This window comes from Felis catus, chromosome B2, assembly GCF_018350175.1.
Source record: "Felis catus isolate Fca126 chromosome B2, F.catus_Fca126_mat1.0, whole genome shotgun sequence".
Taxonomy (NCBI): domain Eukaryota; kingdom Metazoa; phylum Chordata; class Mammalia; order Carnivora; family Felidae; genus Felis; species Felis catus.
Window position 1 is genome coordinate 15,185,668 of NC_058372.1, and position 23,671 is coordinate 15,209,338.

At 47.0% G+C, this 23,671-nt stretch overlaps 2 protein-coding genes across 10 annotated transcripts in view; both read right to left on the bottom strand.

The window, feature by feature from the left end:
- Nucleotides 1-294: 294 nt before the first annotated feature.
- NOL7 (nucleolar protein 7) lies at nt 295-4,780 on the bottom strand. Its single transcript, XM_003985794.6, has 8 exons — nt 4,461-4,780; nt 4,303-4,363; nt 3,600-3,658; nt 1,903-1,934; nt 1,581-1,662; nt 889-1,010; nt 733-810; nt 295-472 (listed from the first exon to the last, which is right to left on the bottom strand). Exons 1-8 carry the CDS (start codon nt 4,724-4,726, stop codon nt 396-398), a joined length of 777 nt encoding a protein of 258 aa, XP_003985843.1. The 5' UTR covers nt 4,727-4,780; the 3' UTR covers nt 295-395.
- Nucleotides 4,781-8,417: 3,637 nt separating this feature from the next.
- Nucleotides 8,418-23,671, bottom strand: part of SIRT5 (sirtuin 5) — a 40,470-nt gene continuing 25,216 nt past the window's right edge. For 7 of the 9 annotated variants that reach the window (XM_006931448.4, XM_023253680.2, XM_006931445.5 and 4 more), the window contains 2 exons: nt 21,952-22,067; nt 8,418-8,924 (listed from right to left, as the gene is read on the bottom strand). In XM_006931448.4, the coding sequence (XP_006931510.2) occupies nt 8,849-8,924; nt 21,952-22,067 (192 nt within the window). In that variant the 3' untranslated portion in view covers nt 8,418-8,848. The remainder of the gene's footprint in view (nt 8,925-21,951; nt 22,068-23,671) is intronic. The other 2 variants (XM_045057100.1, XM_045057101.1) reach the window with 1 other exon arrangement.

Genomic DNA, 23,671 nt, shown 5'->3' on the forward strand with positions numbered 1-23,671 from the left:
AGCAAATGCCCCTCCAAGCACCAAAACCTCTGCGAGACCAAGGCAGCTGAGAGCTGCAGCTGGAAACACCCCAGGGCCCACTTCTCTCGCCCTGCTGTGCACCCAACACTGCAGGTGGAAGACGCGCTTTCAATTAAATGCGCAAACGCTCATAAAAAAGGGAAGCCATTCTTTTGAACCGGTTTGTCTTCCAATGTCATTCTCAAACTACGAGGCAGGACTGTCCTGAAGGATGAGAGGTGATGGGGTACTTCCCCCAACAGACCTACGAGTTTTGCAGTAACCCTTCAAAACTCTTTATAAATCATTTATTAGATCTCTTTAAGAGCATTTTCTAAACCAAATAACTGAGTCCTATACATACAAGTTCTCATCCTTCATTTACTTCATTTGATTTACTTCTTAGAAGTTTTCATCTTTCTGACCATCCACCGTCTTTTAAACCTCTTGGCATTTTGTTTTTTCTGAGTTCCTAGAATAGAAAATTTTATACAGTAAGAATATTGGATACGAAATTCGCAAGAAACAATTCCAAAGTTTTCAAGATTCTATGAACATAAACACTAATCAAACTGCACAGTAGATATACCACGCTGATGCAACCTCAAGATATTAATACAGAAGCCATTGTAAGGAAAAAATGGGTATCTCACGATTATTTAAGTATTTACTACCTCCTTAAAAGAAAGTGTGCAATATATAAAAAGCTGAGGGAGCGGAGCTGGATCTTACCCCAAGCATTATTCAGAAACTGGGCTGCAGCCTTTTTCACTGGTAACCTCTTATTTTCAAGAGACAGGAACTTATTTACTAGAAAAGAGAATTATCTATCACTTCTTTGTTTAATTTGCAGCAAAAAGTGAGAGAGACAGTCTGTAAAGAAATTACCAGTAGTTCTGTTGGTTCCTGGACCATATAAAGAATTCTGTATAAAGGCTTTTGCTGCTTGCTGTCTTGAATCTCTCAGATCTTGATCTTTTAGCCTTAGAGCCAAGTAGCTTTTATTCTGGCTGGTGACAAACACAAAAGGTCAAAATGAGCAAATCTGATAACATGCTGAGTTTGAAAATAAAGTGTTTTGTTAGCTACTTAAAGTGAAAAGGGGCGCCTGGGTGGCTCAGTTGGTTAAGTGTCTGGCTTTGGCTCGGGTCATGATCTCACAACTCGTGAGTTCGAGCCCCACGTAGGGCTCTGTGCTGACGGCTCAGAGCCTGGAGCCTGCTTTGGATTCTGTGTCTCCCTCTCTCTCTTCCCCTAACCCACTCACATTCTGTCTCTGTCTCTCTCAAAAATAAACAAACATTAAAAAAAGAAAAAATTAAAAAAAACCCAAAATCCTAATTTTCTGTAAGTGCAGATCGTGAATAAAATGACATCACTGGGCTATTTTACTACATACAAATAGACTAACGTTTCCATTTTAGGAGGCAGAGGTCTTATTTTTATGCAAATATCAGAACTGGTTTTCCCATAGAGAAGGTAATCTGAAACTACTATAATGAAACTATTTCCCCCCACAAGCCAATACTCTCTCTCAGGTCAGCTTCACATTCTCTGAAAAGAAGAAAGACCCTCCTTACCCGACAGACTGTACTTTTTGTACTTTAGCTTTCTTAGAATCACTTCCTTTGTCACAGTCTTCATTTTCCTTCTGCAAATTCGCTAAAAAATTGAGTTTATATATGTAAAACAAAGCAGGAACATTTACTGGACTGTACTTTAAACATCCACTAGGACCAATCTGGGTGCAATCTTTATTTGTAAGAAAGAGAGACAACGGGCCAAGCTATGCTTGGCCGGGCCTATTCCCACACTCTCTCGGGGCCACACATTTGGCCGCAAATATCTGCAAATGTACCCGACACTTACAAGAGAAGTTATTTAAATGAGAATAGTTCATACCTTCTTTCAACTTTCCTGACGATTTCTTGATGCTAAGGAAGAACAATAAAAACACTGATTGGTAAGGCAGACAGCAAAGATGACCCCACTGGTTAACACAATTTCATCTGCTTTTACAAAGATCTCCCTTTTCATTACCACCACCCTCGGTTTTTACTCAGGATCCTTAATCAGTTTTGGAAGCAGAAGTCCCTCCCCAGGGCACTGCTACCAACTCCCAAACTAGTAATACGCTAGGAAGGGAGTATCTTCTCAGAAGTGAAGATCTCAAAGCCTATGAGCAAACTTCAGCAGAAGCAGATCGCTGTGGTTAACAGTAAAGTGAAAGACTTCAGGAAAAACGAGTTCTGTAATACAGTATTCAAAATACAAAGTGAAAACGTGGTAAGACCGCCTCGTTTTACTTGGAGGGATCACAAAGGGTTAATTCAGCAGTTCAGACACAAAGACAAGGATGGAGACCAGGACTAGCCTGGAAGAGCAGTGGTCTAACAAGACCAACGTGAACTGACAAAACACAACAGGAGACTCCCATGTGGAAACACCAGCACAGGAGAAAAGCTACACTAAGGAGGCAGCGATGACACCTGAGCTTGGTTTTTAAGGAGGAAAGGGGAATGTGCCCCAGGTAACAATCGTTAGTATGTTTACTGGTAGTGTTTACAGAACTTGAATAGCTCTTTGGAAAAGCCTTTTACTGAAAATTTTGAGAACCGCTGGCCTAGGCAAGAAATACAGGACTAGGGGTGTCTGGGTGGCTGTCCACTAAGCGAGCGGCTCAGGTCATGATCCCAGGGTCGTGGGATTGAGTCCCAGCTCGGGCTCCTGAGATTCTCTCTCTCCCTCTCCCTCCCCCCCCTCCCCTGTCTGCACGCTCTCTTAATAAATATTAAAAAAAGAAAAAACTACAGGACTAAACTTCTGAACTTAATAAAGCAGTCAGGAGAGGCCAGGAGAATATTAAAAAATTGCCGAATATCTGGCAGTCTAAATTTATTAAGGTTTGATTTCAAGGGCTAGAGGAGGACGAGAACTACTAAACATTCGGCACAGGGCACAGCTGCTAAATGAGAGGAATGAAACAGAAGCCGGGGAGCAGCCAAGGCAAGCTGTCGAGGGACAAGAGGAGCCTCAGAGCCTGCGATGTGCCTGCGACTCCACTAGCCGATACAGTTCAAGACATCATTTTACTCACCGCCGTCTCCCCCTGCCCTCCCCTGCCCAATGACAGGAGCTCAACCGTCCCCTGACTGAACACACTGGAATCAGTAACTCAGAGGCTAGAGTTTGCTGTGGGAATGAACACAAAGTGGTGGGGCACCTGGGTGGTTCATCCGACTTCGGCTCAGGTCACGATCTCGCGGTCCGTGGGTTCGAGCCCCGCGTCGGGCTCTGTGCTGACCGCTCGGAGCCTGGAGCCTGGAGCCTGCTTCGGATTCTGCGCCTCCCTCTCTCTCTCTGCCCCTCCCCCGCTTGCTCTCTCAAAAATAAACATCAAAATTGTTTTTAAAAAGTGGCAAAAGACTGAAAAGTGGAGTTAATTCCCTCCACCTTTCCCACCAAATCCAACCACCTACTGTGTAGCTTTCTGTCTTGTTCTCTTTATTATTATGTGGATTCAGACAAACGTGTGTACCCGCACAGCATCCAAAGACAGGTGTCTAAGCAAGGCGTATATAACAAGATCTATTACTTACTTAGTCTGTCCGGCTGCAGTTAACTTCTCTAGAATGTTATCCGGAAGGAGTTTCCTTTTCTTGGATTAAAACATTTAAAAATTAATCAGAGGTGAGATACATGACACACCCTGGGCTGCTTCTCAAGTTTCTGGCTCTAAGGACACAGCTTTACACCCAGAGCAAGAAATGAATCAGGCTGAACCCTCCCTGCCCCTGCGATCTCTACGCTGTGGAAGGAGTGGGCCCAGGAAGCTCAGAACCTGTAACACATTCTTGGGAAGACTGAGCCAAGACTGGGAAGGCCGGCCCCTGTATTCCACCCCAGAGGTCACTGTTCTGCGATGCGCGCAGTCAAGTCACGTCCCTCTGAGCGGGCTCTCTGTGGCCAATCTGCCAAACGTCAGACAGCAAAGCAAAGATACTCCAGGTACAGCCTTCGCTTTGCAAAGTACCTCAGCAACCCAATTTCGGGTAAACAAACGACCTCCGCGAGACTAAACGACCAGGCTCGTCACGGTGAGCTGGTACAAGGGGGAGAACCCCATGATCTCAAACTCCCGCCTCTTCCCACTCCCATTTTCAATCGGTGGACAGCAAAGAGCACGAGCGCCTTGGCTTTCGCCGCTGTCTCCAGAAATATTAGCGACTCTCCCTGCCAAACATGGGAATTCTGCCCCGGCCGGGGTGGCTTTGAAACGGAGACGCCTCCCCAGCCTCTAACCTTTTGTTCGATGAACAGCTCCTCGCGTCGCTTCCTCTTCTCCTTCAGGAGCGTTTTGTCCCTGAGAGAAAGAGTGACAAGTCAGTGCGGGGCGACACGCGCGGGCCGGGTGGGGGGGGGGGGGCGCGGTTTCTCCCGGCCGGCTGCGGGCTCCGAACCTGCGCACCGACTCCCGAACCCGCCGCTCCTCCTCTCGTGCCTCCGCCTGGGCGCTGGCGAAAGTCAGCTCCTCCGGGGCCTCGTCGTCAAACTCGTCGTCCCCTTCCTCGTCGTCTTCCTCCAGCGGCTCCGCGGCCGCGCCGCTGCTGGGCTGCCCGAGCAACAGGCCGTGCTCCGCCTCCTCCTCCTCCTCGGAGGCGGGCTGGCCCTCGTCCACCATCGCCGACGGCGGGACGCGGGACGCGCGCGGCCGCAGCTGCACCATGGCCCACACAGCGCCCGGCCGTCCGGCCTCTGACCCGGAAGCAACGCGCAAGCGCCGCGTGACGCAAAGAAAGAGCGACGCGAGTTAGGCCGCCCCCTGCAGGTGCAGATGCGAAGACGGCCGCGCGCCAGCAGAGGCGCAGGCGCAGAACGAGGAAGGGCGTGGCCTGAAGAGAGCCGGCCGTGTTTGTTTCCTCTCTGTATGTAGGATGTTTTCCTCGCCTGGGATCCCACCTGGATTCCTCTCCGCCCCGCAGCAGTGGCTCGCGCTCCGGCTGCGAGAGCGGGCAGGGATGGGTCTCATTTCCAGGAGGGGAAGAGCCATCGTGAGACGTCCTCCGCTGGGAGGCTGGCAGAAGGATTGGCTGGCTCCCCCCCCCCCCACCTCCGGTCCAGTGGCCAGCTATGCCAGCCAGTGCCCAGAAACCTGTGACCGCAAGCCCCGGCGGCCCTACCTACCACGGGGATCCGCTTGGTCCTGTTAATCTGAAAAAATAAAACTGCCGGTTGTTTTACCAGCGAAAAATGGGTTTATTCAGGAATCGTAGAGAGTTGCAACCCCCGGCAAACAGGCGGCACGCAAAACCACAGCAAGTACCCCCAAAGCGTGGATCGCTCTTTTTATAAAGGAAAGGGAACCTTTGGGTGGGGCTGTTACAAACTAAAAGGCCATTGGAGTAAACTGGGAGTTCAAACTATAGTGGCTTCTCATTGGGCGAGTTGTCACGCTGTCATTGGCTGGGCTGTTGCTGGGGGAAGAGGAAAGCCTCTCTCCCTCCTGTGGGTGTTAATAAGGCTGTCTACACCTGCTAGGTAAACTGTTGGATTTGCAAGTAAGGGCAAGTGGTAGAGCGTGAGACCGCCCTTGCCCAACTTCCCAGCTCCATTTTACTGAGGTTTCTCTTTACTAATTTTCACAGTCTAATTAAATCAGTATTTGTAGAGTCAGCTCCCTTCACTCCCTGCACCCCAAAGAAGTGGCATTTCGAAGGGAAGAATTGTAGCAATAGGACCTCGATGCCTTCCAGTCCTCCTGTCGCCGACAGGAACAAGTTGACAGATGCAGGTTTCAATCAATCCTCAGCACCGAACATGTGCTTGGCAACCTCAGCCACCAGGCTCCCCTGACCACCTGCCCCCTGGACTGTCCACGCCTCTGTTCATCGTTGTTCGTCAACACCACTTCTGACAGCTGATCATCGGACACCCCTATTAGGATGTAAGCGATGTGAGAATAGGGTCCTGGTCGGGTTCCCTGCTTTAACCCCAGGAGCCTTGAACAGTGGCGGGTGGTCGCAAATCCTGAATCTGGTAGAAGAATGACTTCACCGTTACTTAGTGAATGCAACCCGAGTGTTGTTTATATTCTCCGCCTCCGGGTATATTTTGTCTCTTGGCACACAGGGCCCATCCTGATCTCTGTGCTTATCTTCTTCCACCCATTGCACAGCACTAAGTGATCGGTCACTCTCTGAACAAACCAAGCTGTTTCACACTTGCTGTGCATTTGTACACGCTGTTTCCTTTTCTGATACTCCTCCACGTGGAACTATTTATACTTCAAACATTGCCACCAAGGCTGACTTCCTCTTAGATTTTTGTTTTAACGTTTATTTATTTTTGAGGCAGAGAGAGACAGAGCATCAACGGGGGAGGGTCAGAGAGAGAGGGAGACACAGAATCCGAAACAGGCTCCAGGCTCTGAGCTGTCAGCACAGAGACCCACGTGGGGCTCGAACCCACGAACCACGAGATAATGACCTGAGCCGAAGTCGGACGCTTAACCGACTGAGCCACCCAGGCACCCCAAGGCTGACTTCCTCTTAAAGTGCCTTAATATCTACCCTATCCCCTCTCCACCCATCTCTAATTGCATTCTTCCCTGAATCTTGGGCATATTACTTCACTGTAGTTGCCACACTGTAAAATAGTTTATGTAACAGTTGTCCCAACCATTCTGTGAACTCCTGGAGGGTAAGGTCCATATCTTGCCGATCATCTTATTTCCAGTGTCTATCATATGGGAGCCATTCAGTAAACATTAAATTGAATTAAATAATGCTACCTCACATACATTTTGTATCTTCAACTCTTTTTTTTCATCTTCTCTAACAAAACCAAAACGTGAACAAAAAAATGAAAAAACACGAATCAAACTAAAAACTAAAAATAAAAAAAGCCACTGGTGCCAAAGGCCCAGGATGAGAAGAGTTGCAAAGAACAGTTCCGAAATATGTGGGCTTTGGTCAGATAGAAATTACAGGTTAAAAATATAATCAGACTTGCGGGGCATGCCTGAGTGGCTCAGTCAGTTAAGTGTCTGACTTTGGCTCAGGTCACGAGCTTATGGTTCATGGGTTCGAGCCCTGCATCAGGTTCTGCGCTGGTGGCGTGGAGCCTGGTTGGGATTCTCTCTCTCTCTCTCTCTCTCTCTCTCTCTCTCTCTCTCTCTCTCTCCCCTCCCCCACTTGCACATGTGCACACTCTCTCTCTCTTGCAAATAAACTTGAAAAAATACATATAATCAGACTCACTGAGACAGTATGCTGACTTCTGACATCGCTAACCCTAGGAAAATATGCATTTAACTTTGAGAAGCCCAACAACAAAACTATTAAAAGTGAATGATGAAAAGTGGGAATCGAGCCCTCCAGATGCTTGGCCGGTTTTTCAGACTCCTTGTAGGTTATGAACACCCCTCTTGCCCAAGCAAAGAACCTCTGGGATTTATGAAAAGCTATGACTTGCAAATGCAGTACAAAGTTTTATGTGACCGTGTCTTGTCTATTTCTACGAAAGCCAACAGTGTAACATTAGATGCGGTTTTGTAAGGGGCTGAGGCAACGTGGCCCAAGTGTGTGATCACCCAGGGAACCCACCTCATCTAAGGGACCCAGGTAGGGCTGACCTCCCTCCACTGTTTCCTAAAGACCACTCTTCCCGGTCAGGCCAGACAGCAGGCATTCCGGGACCTTGGGTGTGGCGTTAGATGGTGAGGCTTGAGCAGGAGCTGTATTTTTACTATTTTACTCCAAGGTAGAATGGGCATAATTTTTTTAAAGTCCACAGGAAAAAAAAAAAAAAGCTTCAGAATTCAGTGTCTGGGAAAGCTTGGTGGACTTTTCCACCATACACAGACCATTTGCTTCTGTGTTTATGTTATTGAGAAACAGCGATCACGTCCCCCTTTCCTCCTTGGCTGCTAAGAAGGCCAGCGCTCAACTTTAGGCAGCTGTGTTTGCCCTTGGAGTCCATATATTTGCATCGTTTATTTTTTTTTAATCCGGATTTTCTATCTTTTAAAAAAATTTTTTAACATTTTTTATCTTATTTTTTTTTTGAGAGACAGAGACAAAGCGTGAGCAGGGAAGGGGTAGAGAGAGAGGAAGACACAGAATCTGAAGCAGGCTCCAGGCTCTGAGCTGTCAGCACAGAGCCCGATGCGGGGTTCGAACTCATGAATTGCGAGATCATGACCTGAGCTGAAGTCAGACGCTCAACCGACTAAGCCACCCAAGCGCCCCCTGATTTTCTGTCTTGTGCTACTTTTCTCTTCCTTCCTTGCATGACTTCTTATTGTAGGGTTATCCCACGCACTGTGAGGTAAGACAGACAAACGAGGAAAACACCGAAAAGGAAAATCCCCCAACAAAGACATCTCTTGGGGTAGCATCTTTATACAATAAATCACCTACCGTAGAGAGTGAGTTTATTTTCCACCAAAACTTGACCAAAATTAGAAATACCAAGGTTTGACCCCTCTACTCCTATCTTTGCCCAGATAGCAACAATAAAATCAGCACGACTGCTTCTTTAAAAGAAAATCTAATCACAAAAATATCCCCTTCCAATAACCAACCAAACACATCAGAGATATCTTGTGTTTAAGTTCACACAAAATAACACTGCATCAACTCCACTGTTCATTGACTTCTCCCTCTAACTACGTTTGCGATTGTTCCTTCTAAACTGCCATCACTTATCATCAGGTGGGATTCCAGCCAGGGAATCGGAGGTTATTTCTAGATCTTCTAACATTTAGCTCACCATCCCCATGATTGTTTCGCCTCTGTTTGTGGCCCGGTACTTAGATGTGCCACAATTTCTTCTTTCCCCGGGACAATTAAGACACGTTTTCAGTTTCATGAGGAGCAAGGGCTTCGGGAAGAGTGGTACCGCAAGGCCCCTGGAAGTGAAACCTGAAACAGGACAAATACAGCAGAGTTAGGAGCAAAATGAACATACGACTTCAGCCGCTCACACACTGCGTGGTTGTATCCAAAGTGAAATCCCAAATCTCACAAATACGGTATTGTGAACTTTGTCCCCACTCTCGGCAAACTAGCTTCTGACAATTCTAGATGTAGACATTTCATTACAGGCCGGCCACAGAAATCAAGGGGATGTAGTTAGGAAAGGAACAGCCTAGAATTCAGGCGCTATAAACACGAATTTTATTTTAAGGGGTAGGGGAGACATAATTGTAAAGTGCATTTTATGACCGTATTGCCAACCTCATAACTGAAACTTGAGTTTTACAAAATCTATATACTACATTAAAAGAGCATTTTCGTGCACTAAAGACAAGAGAGGGGCGCCTGGGAGGCTCAGTTGGTTAAGCTTCCAACTTCGGCTCAGGTCATGACCTCATGGTTTGTGAGTTCGAGCCCCGCTTTGGGCTCTGTGCTGATAGCTCAGAGCCTGGAGCCTGTTTCGGATTCTGTGTCTCCCTCTCTCTCTGCCCCTCCCCTGCTCACGCTCTGTCTCAAACAAACATTAAAAAAAGAAAAAGACTAAAGAAAAATAACCTCATGGACCACACAGACCATGAACATTTTCGCTGAACAGGCCTCTCAAGCGATCCACTGGGCTTCACGACTAACTGACGTATATACAGTCAGAAAGGAGAAAGAAACACACATAAAGAGCAAACAGCAGGGACAAAGAAGAAAAATTAATGATTTCGGCTTCCTTTGAGGAAAAACACAAAAAATAAACCCAACTCTGAATGCAGGATTAGGAGAATCCTGTAAAAGTAGGATTTTCTAGTATGTTAATAAGCAAGCCAACTGAGCACAATTAAAAATGGAAAAAGCACATGTTCAATGTAATTCACCATTCATGCTGTATTTTTTAAAAATTGTTTAAAATGTTTACTTATTTATTTAGAGAGAGAGGGACAGAGAGACAGACAGGAGAGGGGCAGAGAGAGAGAGAGAGAGAGAGAGAGAGAGAGAGAGAAAATCCCGAGCAGGCTCCATGCTGCCAGCGCAGAGCCCAACGCGGGGCTCGATCTCCCGAATTGTGAGATTACGACGTGAGCTGAAACCAAGAGTTGGATGCTTAGCTGACTGAGCCACCCACGCGCCCCATATCGTTTATTGTTGACACAACACAAATCGTGGACGCCTTAGGCCTCAAACAGTCTTGTCTCTGGACAGAGTGCCGCTAACGGATGTCCCCACCCAGTGACACCTCTACTCCTTCCGGCCACCTACAGTATGTTGAACACTGGCTGCCAGAAAGCTCCTCACCTGCACGGGTGAAGCCCCTTGAGGACCTTCCAAAAATGCCAGCCAGGCACGGAGAACTTACAGGGAATCCCCACAGCCTCAACATGCACACGTTTTCCTTCCTGAGAAAGTGGCCTTTCACCTGCCCCTTGCCCCGTTCAGCTTTCTCCCACTTTCCAAGAGCAAGCCGAGCCCCTCACCCGCCTGGAGCCTTCCCACGATGCCTTATCACAGAACGTGCAAACTTTCGAGGGGCCAGATAAAGGGGCGTTTGAAATGTTGGTGTGCATCTCAGAAAACAAACGGTTTCCGGAGACGGGGTGACGACACATCCTTAGGCAAGTAGGGGCCACTCCGTTCCTGTCTTCGATAAAACCGGATAGAGCATCTGGCCCGATAGGGCCGTCGGCGAGATCACTAAATGCGATTCAGTAAAAATGTGCCCTCCCAGCCCTCAGACTAGAGAGAACAAGAGACGCAGAGAAAGCCAAGTGCAAAGAGAAAACGGTATTTTTCCCAGGAGGAGCTGCAAAGGATCCTGACAACCCCCCTTCTCTGCGTGACTGCTGCTTTTTGTTGTTGTTGTTGTTGTTGTTGTTGTTACTCAGGGAGGAACTTTGTTCTCTAAAATCATAAACTGCCCGAAACTGCTGTTGGAAATGACAGCGGTAAAGGGTAAGTATGCTCAGAGGATCTAAGTCACCGTGCCACTGACCAGCAGCCTTGACTTCCAATCCCGGAGCAGACCTTCAGATAAAGGGCATCCGGACACAGCCTTCCATGTCTACCTTCACTTTGCAGGCCCCAGGGAAACAGGACCCTGTGCCCACGCTGCCCGCCAGACTGCACCTGACCCCCTTCCACACAGCCCTGCTTGCCGTTCCGTCTCCCCAAAACAGCTTTGTTTAAATTTCACCTAAGCTCCACCCTCCCTCCAAATCCTGTAGTCACGGCACCTTTTCCTTCGCATGGGGACACGCACCATGTCCCCCTGGGATGCGGTCTCCCTCATTTGCAGAGAACCAGTAAACTTGATCTGACTACAGATTTGTTTCTGGTGACTGCCGGTGGACTGGGCAGGAACAACATAAACTGTCTCCTTCTAACACTTAGCCAGGGACACGGGAACAAATCCAAAAAGTTTGTGGCCCATGCATCTATTAAGAGATGCGTTTTGGGGCACCCGGGTGGCTCAGTTAGTTAAGCATCCGACTCCGGCTCAGGTCATGAGCTCACAGTTCATGAGTTCGAGCCCCGCGTCGGGCTCTGTGCTGACAGCTCAGAGCCTGGAGCCGGCTTCAGATTCTATGTCTCCTTCTCTCTGACCCTGTCCCGCTCCTGCTCTGTCTCTCTCTGTCTCTCAAAAATAAATAAAACATTAAAAGATGCGTTTCCAATAAAATTTCACTTTTATGGAATTATTAGTCAAAATTTATTATTTATATGTTGTTTTCAACAGCTATACCACAAATTGTTGTAGCGATGATTCAATCTGGAGAAATTTTTCAATAGGACAGTCTTTAAGTTTTAAGGAAATGGAAAATAAAAGATTCATATCATATTGTGCTACAGAAATAGAGTCGTTAACAAAAAAGATTTTTTTTTCAATGTTTATTTATTTTTGGGACAGAGAGAGACAGAGCATGAACGGGGGAGGGGCAGAGAGAGAGGGAGACACAGAATCGGAAACAGGCTCCAGGCTCTGAGCCATCAGCCCAGAGCCTGATGCGGGGCTCGAACTCACGGACCGCGAGATCGTGACCTGGCTGAAGTCGGACGCTTAACCGACTGCGCCACCCAGGCGCCCCAACAAAAAAGACTTTTAAGCATAAAAATATATTACATTAATATGAATTTATACAGTGAAAGAACGGAAATAAAAGTTCATCCCTTCTCGGTCTTTTGGCCAAGATCAAGTGTGGAAATAAAAGTTCAAAGAGAAGAAGAAAAAACGTGAAGACTGTGGAAAAAGGGGGCAACCTGAGCATCTCAGTCAGCGAAGCATCTGACCTTGATTATGGCTCAGGTAGGTCATGATCTCATGGTTCATGAGATCAAGCCCCACTTCGGGTTCTATGTTGACAGAAGGGAGCCTGCCTGGGATTCTCTCTCTCGCTTTCTCTCTGCTCCCCCCGCCCCCGACCCTGCTGCTCATGCTCTCTCTTCCACTCTCTCTCTCTCTCAAGAAAAAAAAAAAATTTTAAAGGAAAGGGCTTGTACATCTATCAAGCAGTTGATATCAAGCAGTATCAAGCAGTTGTGACACTGAGACTGAATACATTTAAAATCATGAAGGGGCGCCTGGGTGGCTCAGTTGGTTAAGTGACTGACTTTGGCTCAAGTCACGGTCTCGCAGCTCGTGAGTTCCAGCCCCGCGTTGGGCTCTGGTGCTGACAGCTCGGAGCCTGGAGCCTTCTTCGGATTCCGTGTCTCCCTCTCTCTCTCTGTCCCTCCCCCGCTCTCTGTCTCTATCTCTGTCTCTCTCTCAAAAATACATAAACATTAAAAAAATAAAAAATAAAACCATGATAATGGCGGATTTGCTTATAATGCATTTTTATTATAAAATTTCAGTATTTTATTTCTAATACACCTAGAACCACATGGTTTTCAACTCCAGTAAAACCTTGGTTTGCGAGCATAATTCGTTCTGGAAACATGCTTGTAATCCAAAGCACTCGTATATCAAAGTGAATCTCAAGAACCATTGGCTCAGTTGCGATCATGTGACGTTCGGCTTCACCTACTACTCGTGTTGCGAGACATTGCTCGTTCATCAAGTTAACGTTTATTAGAAATGTTTGCTCGTCTTGCAGAACGCTGGCAGAACGAGTTACTCGCAATCCAGGGTTTTACTGCATTCCTAAACAGAATGTTAGATGTCAAGTTTAAAAAAATACAAAAGTGCTTGAAGACTCGTGTTGTAGCAGCCCCGTGCACCACCCCGCCTCCCCCCCAGCAGCGGGGCGACCAGGTCCACTGTGTTTGTTCCGGAATCTGTTCATGCCACTTCTAACAGTTACTGTGATTATCTACTTCAAGTAAAAATTGTGTAATAAATCCCCAAAATATAGTTGTGAAGAGAGGGCTATTCCTAGGAAAATTTGTTGTTAGGCTTTGGAAAGGCACGGCAGGTCACTGAAAGTAATTCTGTTAAATTAGCATAGGTGGGAAAGACTAGGGAGGAAGCTTGCTTCACAAATTTCTTTTCTGTTAGTTCTGTAATTTCTTTTCTGTTAGTTTTCCCCTTCTAAAAAGGAAAAAAAAAAAAAAGGCAGAAAAAATACCTAAACCAGAGGCTGTAATCCGGTGTCTTCTAAGACTCCCTGATGAGAACAGTCACCTGGCTGCTGGTCAAATAAACAAATAGTCCTCTCGCCCCGGAAAGTCTGATTCAGAAAGTCTAGACCAGAGCCTTGGGATCGGACTGTTTTTTTGGTGGTCTGTTTTGTTTTACAAAATAAGGGTTAGGGTGACTTAAAAAAATTTTTTTTTTGAATGTTTTTATTTATCCTTGAGAGAGAGAGAGAGAGAGAGACAGAATGTGAGCAGGGAAGGGGCAGAGAGCGAGAGGGAGACACAGAATCTGAAGCAGGCTCCAGGCTCTGAGCTGTCAGCACCAAGCCCGGCACGGGGCTCAAACTCACGAACCACAAGATCATGACCTGAGCCGAAGTCAGATGCTTAAACAACTGAGCCACCCAGGCGCCCGATTTTTTTTTTAATATTTATTTATTTTTGAGAGAGGCAGAGGCAGAATGCGAGTGGGTTAGGGGCAGCACAGAGCCCGACGTGGGGCTCGAACCCACGAGTTGTGAGATCATGACCTGAGCCGAAGTCGGACGTTCCACCGACTGAGCCACCCAGGCGCCCCAAGGGTTAGGGTGATTTTTATCTGCAGGGGCTTAGGGGGGCGGGGGACACTGGGAGGATTAAGAGCATGATTCATGCAAGAAAGGCGACTGCATGATCAGCAGGCCCCTGCTCAGAGAAATGGCCTCCAGCTCCGTCAAGCAAAGCGAAACAAACCAAATGAATGCTCAGTGTTTTGCTCTAAACGAAAATATTTTTCATTCAATAAAATTAAATCTCGTTAGGTATCTTTAAGTATACTTTATTAAGGCATATATGTGTGCCTTTTAAATTGTTCTTACTCTCAGTGACTTTTTGATGAACAGACCAACAAGGAGCCGAACTGCCTGAACCAAGATTAGGGCCCTCCCTACCCACCCTCAGTGCAGCCAGGGGGAGCACCGGACTTCCTACCCACTGTGGCCAACCGTAATTTAAAAGTATACTCTTTATACTCTGGATGAGCAAATACATAATTAAAGCAATTTAGAAAACCGGTTTCAAAAAAAACATTTTTTTTTAACATTTATTCATTTTTGAGAGTGAGAAAGACAGAGCATGAGCAGGGGAGGGGCAGAGAGAGAGGGAGACACAGAATCCATAGCAGGCTGAGCTGTCAGCATAGAGCCCGACGCAGGGCTTGATCTCACGGACCGCGAGATCGTGACCTGAGCCGAAGTCGGACGCTCCACCGACTGAGCCACCCAGGCGCCCTTATAAAACCATTTTCTAGGGGCGCCTGGGTGGCTCAGTCGGTAAAGCGTCCGACTTCGGCTCAGGTCACAATCTCGCGGTCCGTGAGTTCGAGCCCCGCGTCGGGCTCCGTGCTGACAGCTCAGAGCCTGGATCCTGCTTCGGATTCTGTGTCTCCCCCTCCCTCTCTGCCCCTCCCATGCTTGTGCTCTGTCTCTCAATATTAAATGTTAAAAAAAAAAAAATTTTCTAGCTAAGAACTCAGACTTCTAAACTCTACTGGCAGTTTGCTTTCTTTCTCCCCTCCCCTCGCCCCCCCAAAACAAGTTCCTTCCTGACCTTCCTGACCACCTCTTCGCCCTCCCTCCCCCTACTCCGGCCACACTGACCTCAGTGCTGGTCCTCACACCTCCCAGGCGTGCTTTGTCCTGGGGGGGGGGGGGGGCTCTGCTCCAGGTGGTCCCGTGTCTGGAAAGCTCTTAGCCAGACAGTCCCCTTAGCTCACTCTCTCATTGCCTCCAAGCCCGCACAGATGTCTTCTCAGTGCGGCCTGCCCCGACTACCCAGCTGAATCCTGCAACCTGTCTGCTCCATTCCAATTCGACTTTTGCTTTCTGCCACAGCCTCCGGCCCAGCTGCTCACTGGCTACAGTCTTTGCACGTTTATTCTGCTTTACTGCTTACCGTCTGCCTCCACCACGAGAGGGTCATGTTCACACAAGAGATTTTTTTGCTTGGTGTCCTGACGTATCCCGGCCTGAGCCCCTAGGGCCGTGTCTAGGGCATTATAGGTGCTCAGTAAATGAACACCTGTGGACTTCAACTAAATTCCAAAGTTTAGAGAAATTCCAAGATGAACGACATGGTGATCACAGGGCACGGGGGTGGGGGGAGAGGACCAGGGGACTTGGACGGCCCAACGCATCAGCCTCCTGTCAAGCAAACCTCTGCCTCAGCAAGTGCACAGACCCTCACGTGCCAAGGACCCCGGCGCTGAGTGAACAGCCAAGAACCCAGAAGCCGAAGCTGAAAGTGGCTCGTGTCTACACTAACCGTAATGGCTTGTCAGAAATCATCCAAGACCACCAGCAGGGATGGGACCAAGGACAAAAACAAAACCGGAACTAATGAACACCCTGAGGACATTAATACATTTCAGTGGGAGGCAAATTCCGTGACTTTGTCTCTACGTGAGAATTGGGGCAAAGAATCTAATCGACGCGTGTTTGGCCTAAGACGTCCTGTGAGATCCACGTTCAAAGTGTGACCCGCGTTCCTGCCCCGCCTATTTGGGCAATAAGGAAAATTAGGCTAAAAGGAGACATTATCCCAGCTTTTGTTTCTCTCATTCACCTACAGTAGTTGTTGGCAAAGCCTTTCTCTGTGAAGAGCCAGAGAAGGCATATTTTAGGCCAGACGGTCTCTGTTGCAACGACCCAGTTCTGTTGCTGTAAACACAGGGCCACGGCCGAGTGCCAATAAAACTTTATTTACAAACGCAGATGGCGGGTGAATTCGGCCTACGGGAGGCAGTTTGCGGAGCACCGACCCAGAGTCAAATCCAACCAAAATCTATCACGCGTGAGCTGTTAAGAGAAAATCCTGCCCTTGTCGAGCTGTGTGTTCAAACGCTCGATCGCCCCAGCCCTGGTTCCCCGTTTGAAAAGCTGAGAAGGGGTGAGAAGGTCACCTACGTCTCTCCTAAATGCCACCTTTGAGGACTCCTAGATAAAAGCACGACTGTCTTCGCCCGTCAGCTACACCCATCTGGGCAAATTCCCAGACTTGGTGGTACAGCCAGCCTCAGCTGCCAGAGGAAAGAACAAACAGAAGGCGGTTCTTGTGGCAGGTGCTGGTCACTGGGTAGCTTGTCAGACTTGGTCAAGGCTTCCAAGATTTTGGCCGAGACGGAGCAGCGGCGGAACCGGGTCTGCCGTGTTGGGAGGCCCCGCTTATGCAATGATATCATTATACGCCACGATTCTCTTCTCAACCTGCAGGGACAACTGGCAGGTTCCATTTCCTCTCACACGAAGACACACACAATGCCTGCCAGTCCCTGCCGGTCAGTCCGGGGCATGAAGGGTAGAGGCCAGCCCTTGGCTTGTGCAAACACTCTCCTTTTATTGTCTTCTTTTCTCCCCCCCAACCCCCAACTGCATTTTGTTACTTTCCTACCATGATGATTTGTTTTCAGTCTTTATACTTCTTAGAGGTGAGCTGAGGATCATAGGACTGAAAATAAACCACATTAGAAGAAAGGGACTAGGGACGGAGCTCACTTCCTCCTGCAGAAAGTTTATCCCAGGGCACCCGGCTGGCTCAGTGGGGTAAGGTCTTGATTTGGGCTCAGGTCATGATCTCGCAATTCGTGGGATCAAGCCCCGAGTCAGGCTCCTTGCTGATGGCGCAGAGCCTGCTTGGGATTCTCTCTCATTCTCTCTCTGCCCTTCCCCACCCCCACCTCAAAAAAATAAATAAATTTTTTTAAAAAAGAAGGAAACAAAGTTTGTCCTTTCCCATTCTTGGAGAATCCTAATGTTCTTTTTTTTTTTTTAATGTTTATTTATTTTTGAGAGAGAGAGAGAGAGAGAGACAGACAGACAGAATGCGAGCAGGGGAGGGGCAGAGAGCGGGGGAGACAGAGAATCCGAAGCAGGCTCCAGGCTCCGAGCTGTCGGCACAGAGCCTGACGCGGGACTTGAACTGATAAACCGTGAGGTCATGACCTGAGCCGAAGTTGGACACTTAAGCCACCGAGCCACCCTGACGTTCTTTCGAGCAGACGAGAGGACTGAGCTGCCTGCTCCGACATTTCTTAGAACGCTGCAGGCTAGTACAGCTGCTACCTGTGTATGCCACAATGCGTGTTAGAGGTCCAATGTCTACTTTTCGGGGCATACATTAGAAGATAACTTAATTCTGAGCAGGATAGCTTAACTGAGATATAACTCACGTATAAGCTGTTTAAAACATATAATTTAATGTGGTTTTTTTTTTAGTATATTCACAGAATTATATGACCATCACCACAATCCACATTAGACAACTTTTTCTCATCCCAAAAGGAAATGTGTCTCCATTTATAGTTACTTCTCGTTCCTCCCTGCCCTAACCCTAGACAACCACTCATCGACCTCCAGTCTCGGTTGATTTCTAGGTATCTCATATAAACAGAATCATGTGATGTGTGGTCTTGTGTGTCTGGCTTCTTTCACCCACTAGAATGTTTCAGAGGTCACTCATGTTGTAACACAGATCAGCATTCCATTTCTTTTCATGGCTGCATAATATTCCCTGATATGTATGTCCCAAATTATGTTTCTCCACTAATCAGTTGAGGACCGGAAGGACATTTGGATCATTCTTGCTTTTTCTTTTTTTTTTTTAATTTATTTTGGGAGAGACAGAGACAGCACGAGTGGGAGATGGGCAGAGAGAGGGGGAGACTGAGAATCCCAGGCTGGCTCTGTGCTGTCAGCTTAAGTGTCCGAAGTTGGACACTTAAGCCACCGAGCCACCCTGACGTTCTTTCGAGCAGACGAGAGGCCTGAGCTGCCTGCTCCAACATTTCTTAGAATGCTGCAGGCTAGTACAGCTGCTACCTGTGTATGCCACAATGCGTGTTAGAGGTCCAATGTCTACTTTTCGGGGCATACATTAGAAGATAACTTAATTCTTCTTGAACTTCTTAATTCTTTGAACGTAGTGTTCAAACTCATGAAAACACGAGATCATGACCTGAGCCAAAACCAAGAGCTGAACGCTTAACCGAGTGAGTCACCCAGGTGCCCCTTTTTTCCCTAATGTTTATTTACTTTTGAGAGAGAGAGCGCGAGAACAGGGGAGGGGCAGAGAGAGAGGGAGGCAGAGGATCCGAAGCAGGCTCTGCACTGACAGCACAGAGCCCAATGCAGGGCTCGAACCCACAAACTATGAGATCATGACCTGAGCCGAAGTCGGACGCTTAACCGACTGAGCCACCCAGGCACCCCAGTAGATGTATGTTTTCATTTCTCTTGGCTATCTACCTAAGAGAATTGCTGGATCATATATTCACTCTGTACATAACCTTTCGAGGAACTGCCAGACTGTTTTCCGAAGCAGGTGCACTATTGTCCATTTCTACCGGCAACAGGTGAGAGGTCCACTTTTTTCAACACCTGTTACTTTATTATATATATATATATATATATATATATATATATATATACACACACACACACACACACACACTTTGTATTATTATACCCATGCTAGTGGTTATTAAGTGGTATCTCATGGTGGTTTTAATTTGCATTTCCCTAATTTTAATAATGTTCATCATATTTCAATATGCTTATCGGCCATGTGTACATATTTGGAGAAACGTCTACTCAAATCTTTGGTCCATTTCTAAATTGGACTGTTTGTCTTTTTATTATTGAATTGTGAGAGCTCTTTATATATGCTGGATGCAAGTCCCATATCAAATATTAGACCTGCAAATATTCTCTCCCATTCTGTAGGTTGTCTTTTTCACTTTGCGGATGGGGTCCTTTGAAGTACAGAGGTTTTTAATCTTGATGGAGTCCAATTTATCCATTTTTTTTAAAGTTTATTTATTTATTCTGAGAGAGGAGAAAAAGACAGAGAGGCAAGGAGAGAGGGAAAAAGAGAATCCGAAGCGGGCTCCACACTGTCAGCACAGAGCCCAATGTGGGGCAATGCAGGGCTCAAACTCATGAACCGTGAGATCATGACCTGAGCCAAAACGAAGAGTTGGATGTTTGACTGAGCCACCCAGGCGCCCCTGATTTATCCATTTTTCTTGTGTTACTTGTGCTTTTGAAGTCGTATCACGGAGGCTTTGACTAACTCGAGGTCAAAAAGACTTACTCCTATATTTTCATTTAAGTATTTTACATTTTTAGCTTTTATGTTTAGGTCTATGACCCATTTGGGCTAATTTTTGCAGGTGGTGTGATGAAAGAGTCCCAGTCCCTTCTTTTGCAGGTGGCTCTCCAGCTGTTCCAGCACCATTTGTTAAAAAGCCTGTCCTTTCCTTGAGTTGTCTTCATACCCTTTCCAGAAATCGGTTGGCCATACGCTGACTGGACTCTCGATTCTTTTCCGTTAACCTACGTGTATTTCTGGACTCGCGATTCGGTCCCGCTAACCTACGTGTATTTCTGGACTCGCGATTCTGTCCCGCTAACCTACGTGTATTTCTGGACTCACGATTCGGTCCCGCTAACCTACGTGTATTTCTGGACTCGCGATTCGGTCCCGCTAACCTATGTGTATTTCTGGACTGGCGATTCTGTTCCGCTAACCTATGTGCCCATCTGCAGGCCAGCGCCACACGGTCTGCGTAACTGTAACTTCATGGTAACTTTCCAAACTGCAAAGTGGGAGTTTTTCAACTTCATTCTTTTTGTTTCGGCTATTCTGGGTCCCTTGCATTTCTGTATGAATTTTGGGACCAACTTGCCCATTTCAGCAAACAGGCCAGCCGCAATTTCGATAGAGACTAGCGGTATCTGTAATCAGGGTGGGGAGCACTGCCATAGTAACTATATTAACTTGTCTGGTCCATGAACATGAATGTCCTTCCACATATTCTCATCTTCTATATTTCTTCTCCTGGGGAGTTTTCAAAGAATCAGTTTTATAATCGAAGGCAGTTTTTTAAAGGGACGTCTTCCTCGTTCCTACCACTTACGCACAAATGAAGAGGTGGACTGAGGACACAAACCGTAGCCGATTAAAAAGACATGGAGGAGACTAGATTCGGCCAAGTCACCTGAAGACGGTCACAGTCTGTGGCACATTTTTATCCCAGTGAAGACTCAGAATGCTGGTTCTCACCGTGGCTGCACATTAGAATCATCTAGGAAGCTGATAAAAATCACGATGCCCAGGCTACACCTCAGGCCAATTACATCAGAACCTCCTGTGTGGTACCCACATGTTGGTATTTTTTTTTTTAACGTTTATTTATTTTTGAGACAGAGACAGAATGCAAGTGGGTTGGGGCAGAGAGAGAGGCAGGCACAGAATCTGAAGCAGGCTCCAGGCTCCGAGCTGTCAGCACAGAGCCCGACGCGGGGCTCGAACTCACGAACCGTGAGATCATGACCGGAGATGAATTCAGACGCTCAACCAACTGAGCCACCCAGGCGCCCCCGTCGGTATTTTTAAAATATGTTGTTGAGGTGAAAACTGCTGAAGTAATGGTAAGAAGTTTCAGGGGCGCCTGGGTGGCTCGGTCAGTTAAGCGTCTGACTTCGGCTCAGGTCATGATCTCGCAGTCCGTGGGTTCAAGCCCCGCGCCGGGCTCTTTGCTGATGGAGCCTGCTTCAGATTCTGTCTCCCTCTCTCTCTGCCCCTTCCCCATTCATTCTCTCTCTCTCAAAATAAATAAACATTGACAACTTTAAAAAAAAGAGAAGTTTCGGTGAAGTTTTCCATTTGTTCATATTTCTTTAAGAGTTTTTCATGTTCTACCTTATTCTAGAAAGGAATTAAGCAGACTGATAAAAATGTATAAACTAAGGGAAGACACAACAGCCAGGGTGAAAAAAGAAAGCAAAAGGAAGGTGGGGACAAAACAGAACCCCCAAAACGCATACTCTGATGGTCTCCACTTTCCACAGTGTGGAAGAAGGGATCAGTATCGTGGCATGGCCCCAAGTACTGATCTTGAGGGTATGTGGCAACTGGGCAATTATTTGGCAATGAGACCAAAGAGGAGCTCACCCAGGACGCCGCGCAGTGAGAACAGAGTGATGAGGGTGTACGGGCGTCTCCCCGGCTGTGCTGGGTATTCAACTCGCCTACACCGAAATGCCATTACTAAATCTCACATAAACACACGAATGACAGCAAAGCCTAGGGAATCAAAGAACTTTCAAAACGCTAATCAAAGCAGAACTTTCAAAATGTGAACCCCAAAAGCCCGAAGGCAAATTCCCTGTAAAAAGACATAGCTACCTTGGTCTACAGTGAAGATTTTGTTCTTCCGTCAAAGCAACGACCGACCAAATTAGGAAACATATACTCTGTGTGTCTCCATCTCTCTCTCTCTCTCTCTCTTTTTTTTCTAATTAGACCCATAGGTGACATCTGTTTCGATAACGTGTCTAAACGTGCTCAGCACCGTCCATCTCCCACCTGGTCCCTGTACCTGAATCTGTTCGTGGCTGGGGTGGTTTCCATGTTGAATTCGGCCACTGGCACTCCGCGGGCAGACACCTGGGGGGCAAACATGGCGGCAGGATAAACCACGGAGGAAGTTCCCACCTACAAAGCAAACAAATGGAAACGGACAAATGACCACGCTACGGGGAGAGGAACCATTCTTCCAGAAAACCTTACACAAACTCAGGCCAGCTTAGGGTTGCAAGATGTGAGGAAAGCTAGCTGAATGAAACAGATGGAGAGATTCCAAGGGACAGATGGGGAGTTAAGAGGCATCCTGTCGGCTGATCACTAGAAGAATGTGCTAGGGAAAAAGGGAGCCCAAACGGAGAGAACGGCAGGTCAAGGGCTCGCTTTTGTCTCTGCTCTGGGAAGTAATGCCGATACTCCATGTTCGTTTTTTTTTCTTTTCTTTTTTAACATTAGAAAACGCAAAGAAAAAATATACTCACGTTATTCATATTCCCGCTACCCTGTGATAACCACTGTTATACATCCTTTCAGGTTTTTCCCCATAGATACATATGTGTAAGTGTGCTTTACAAGAATGGAAAGGCCAGAATATGTTGTACAAACCAGGTTTTCTCATTTAAGCACTGGTGATGAACAGACACGGAAACACTGGGGTGCACTCAATAAATACTGGCTGAATGAATGTGTACCCATGAGAAAGCGCTTCTGCTTTTAAAGATGTGTTAAGGAAACTCTGAAATATGCACAGCCTCGGTCTATTTCATTCCATTTCTAGGAAATATGTCCCAAGGAAATGATTTGAAGAGTATGCGAGGAGTTATGTCTAAGAACAGTCACTACAGGGGCGCCTGGGTGGCTCAGTCGGTTGAGTGTCTGACTTCAGCTCAGGTCATGATCTCGCAGTTCGTGAGTTCGAGCCCTGCATCGGGCTCCGTGCTGACAGCTCGGAGTCTGGGGCCTGCTTCAGATCCTGCCCCTCCCCCACTCACGCTCTCTCTGTCTCTCAAAAATGAGTAAGCGTTAAAAAAAAAATTAACAACAGGGGCGCCTGGGTGGCTCAGTCGGCTGAGCGTCTGAGTTCGGCTCAGGTCATGATCTCACAGTTCGTGGGTTCTAGCCCCGCATCAGGCTCTGTGCTGATGGCTCAGAGCCTGGAGCCTGCTTCGGATTCTGTGTCTCCCTCTCTCCCTGCCCCTTCCCCACTCATGCTCTGCCTCTCTCTGTCTCTCAAAAATGAATAAACGTTAAAAAAAAAATTAACAACAAAAAAAGAATATTCACTACAGCATTATTTAAAATATCAAAATGTGAAATGGCCTAAATGTCCAACAATGGAGGATTGGTTAAATACATCATTGTATATCCACGCAACAGAATACCATGCCGCCAATGAAAAGATGATACAGATTTGTGGATGTACTGACACAGAATATGCCCAGTGAATCGCTACATGAATAAAGTTGTTTCAAAGCAGAACATACAGTATGAACCCACTTTTGCATTTTTAACCATATGTATACATCTGCACAATAAAAGGTCTAGACCAGGAGTAGGGAAATGTTTTCCTGGAAAGGGCCATATAGTAATATTTTGAGGATTTATAAGCCATACAGTCTCCATCACAAATAGTCAACTCTGCCATTGGAGTGTGAGAGCAGCCATACACGATACATAGAAGAATGGGCAGGGTTGTGTTCCAATAAAACTTTATTTACAAAAACAAGTGGCAGCCT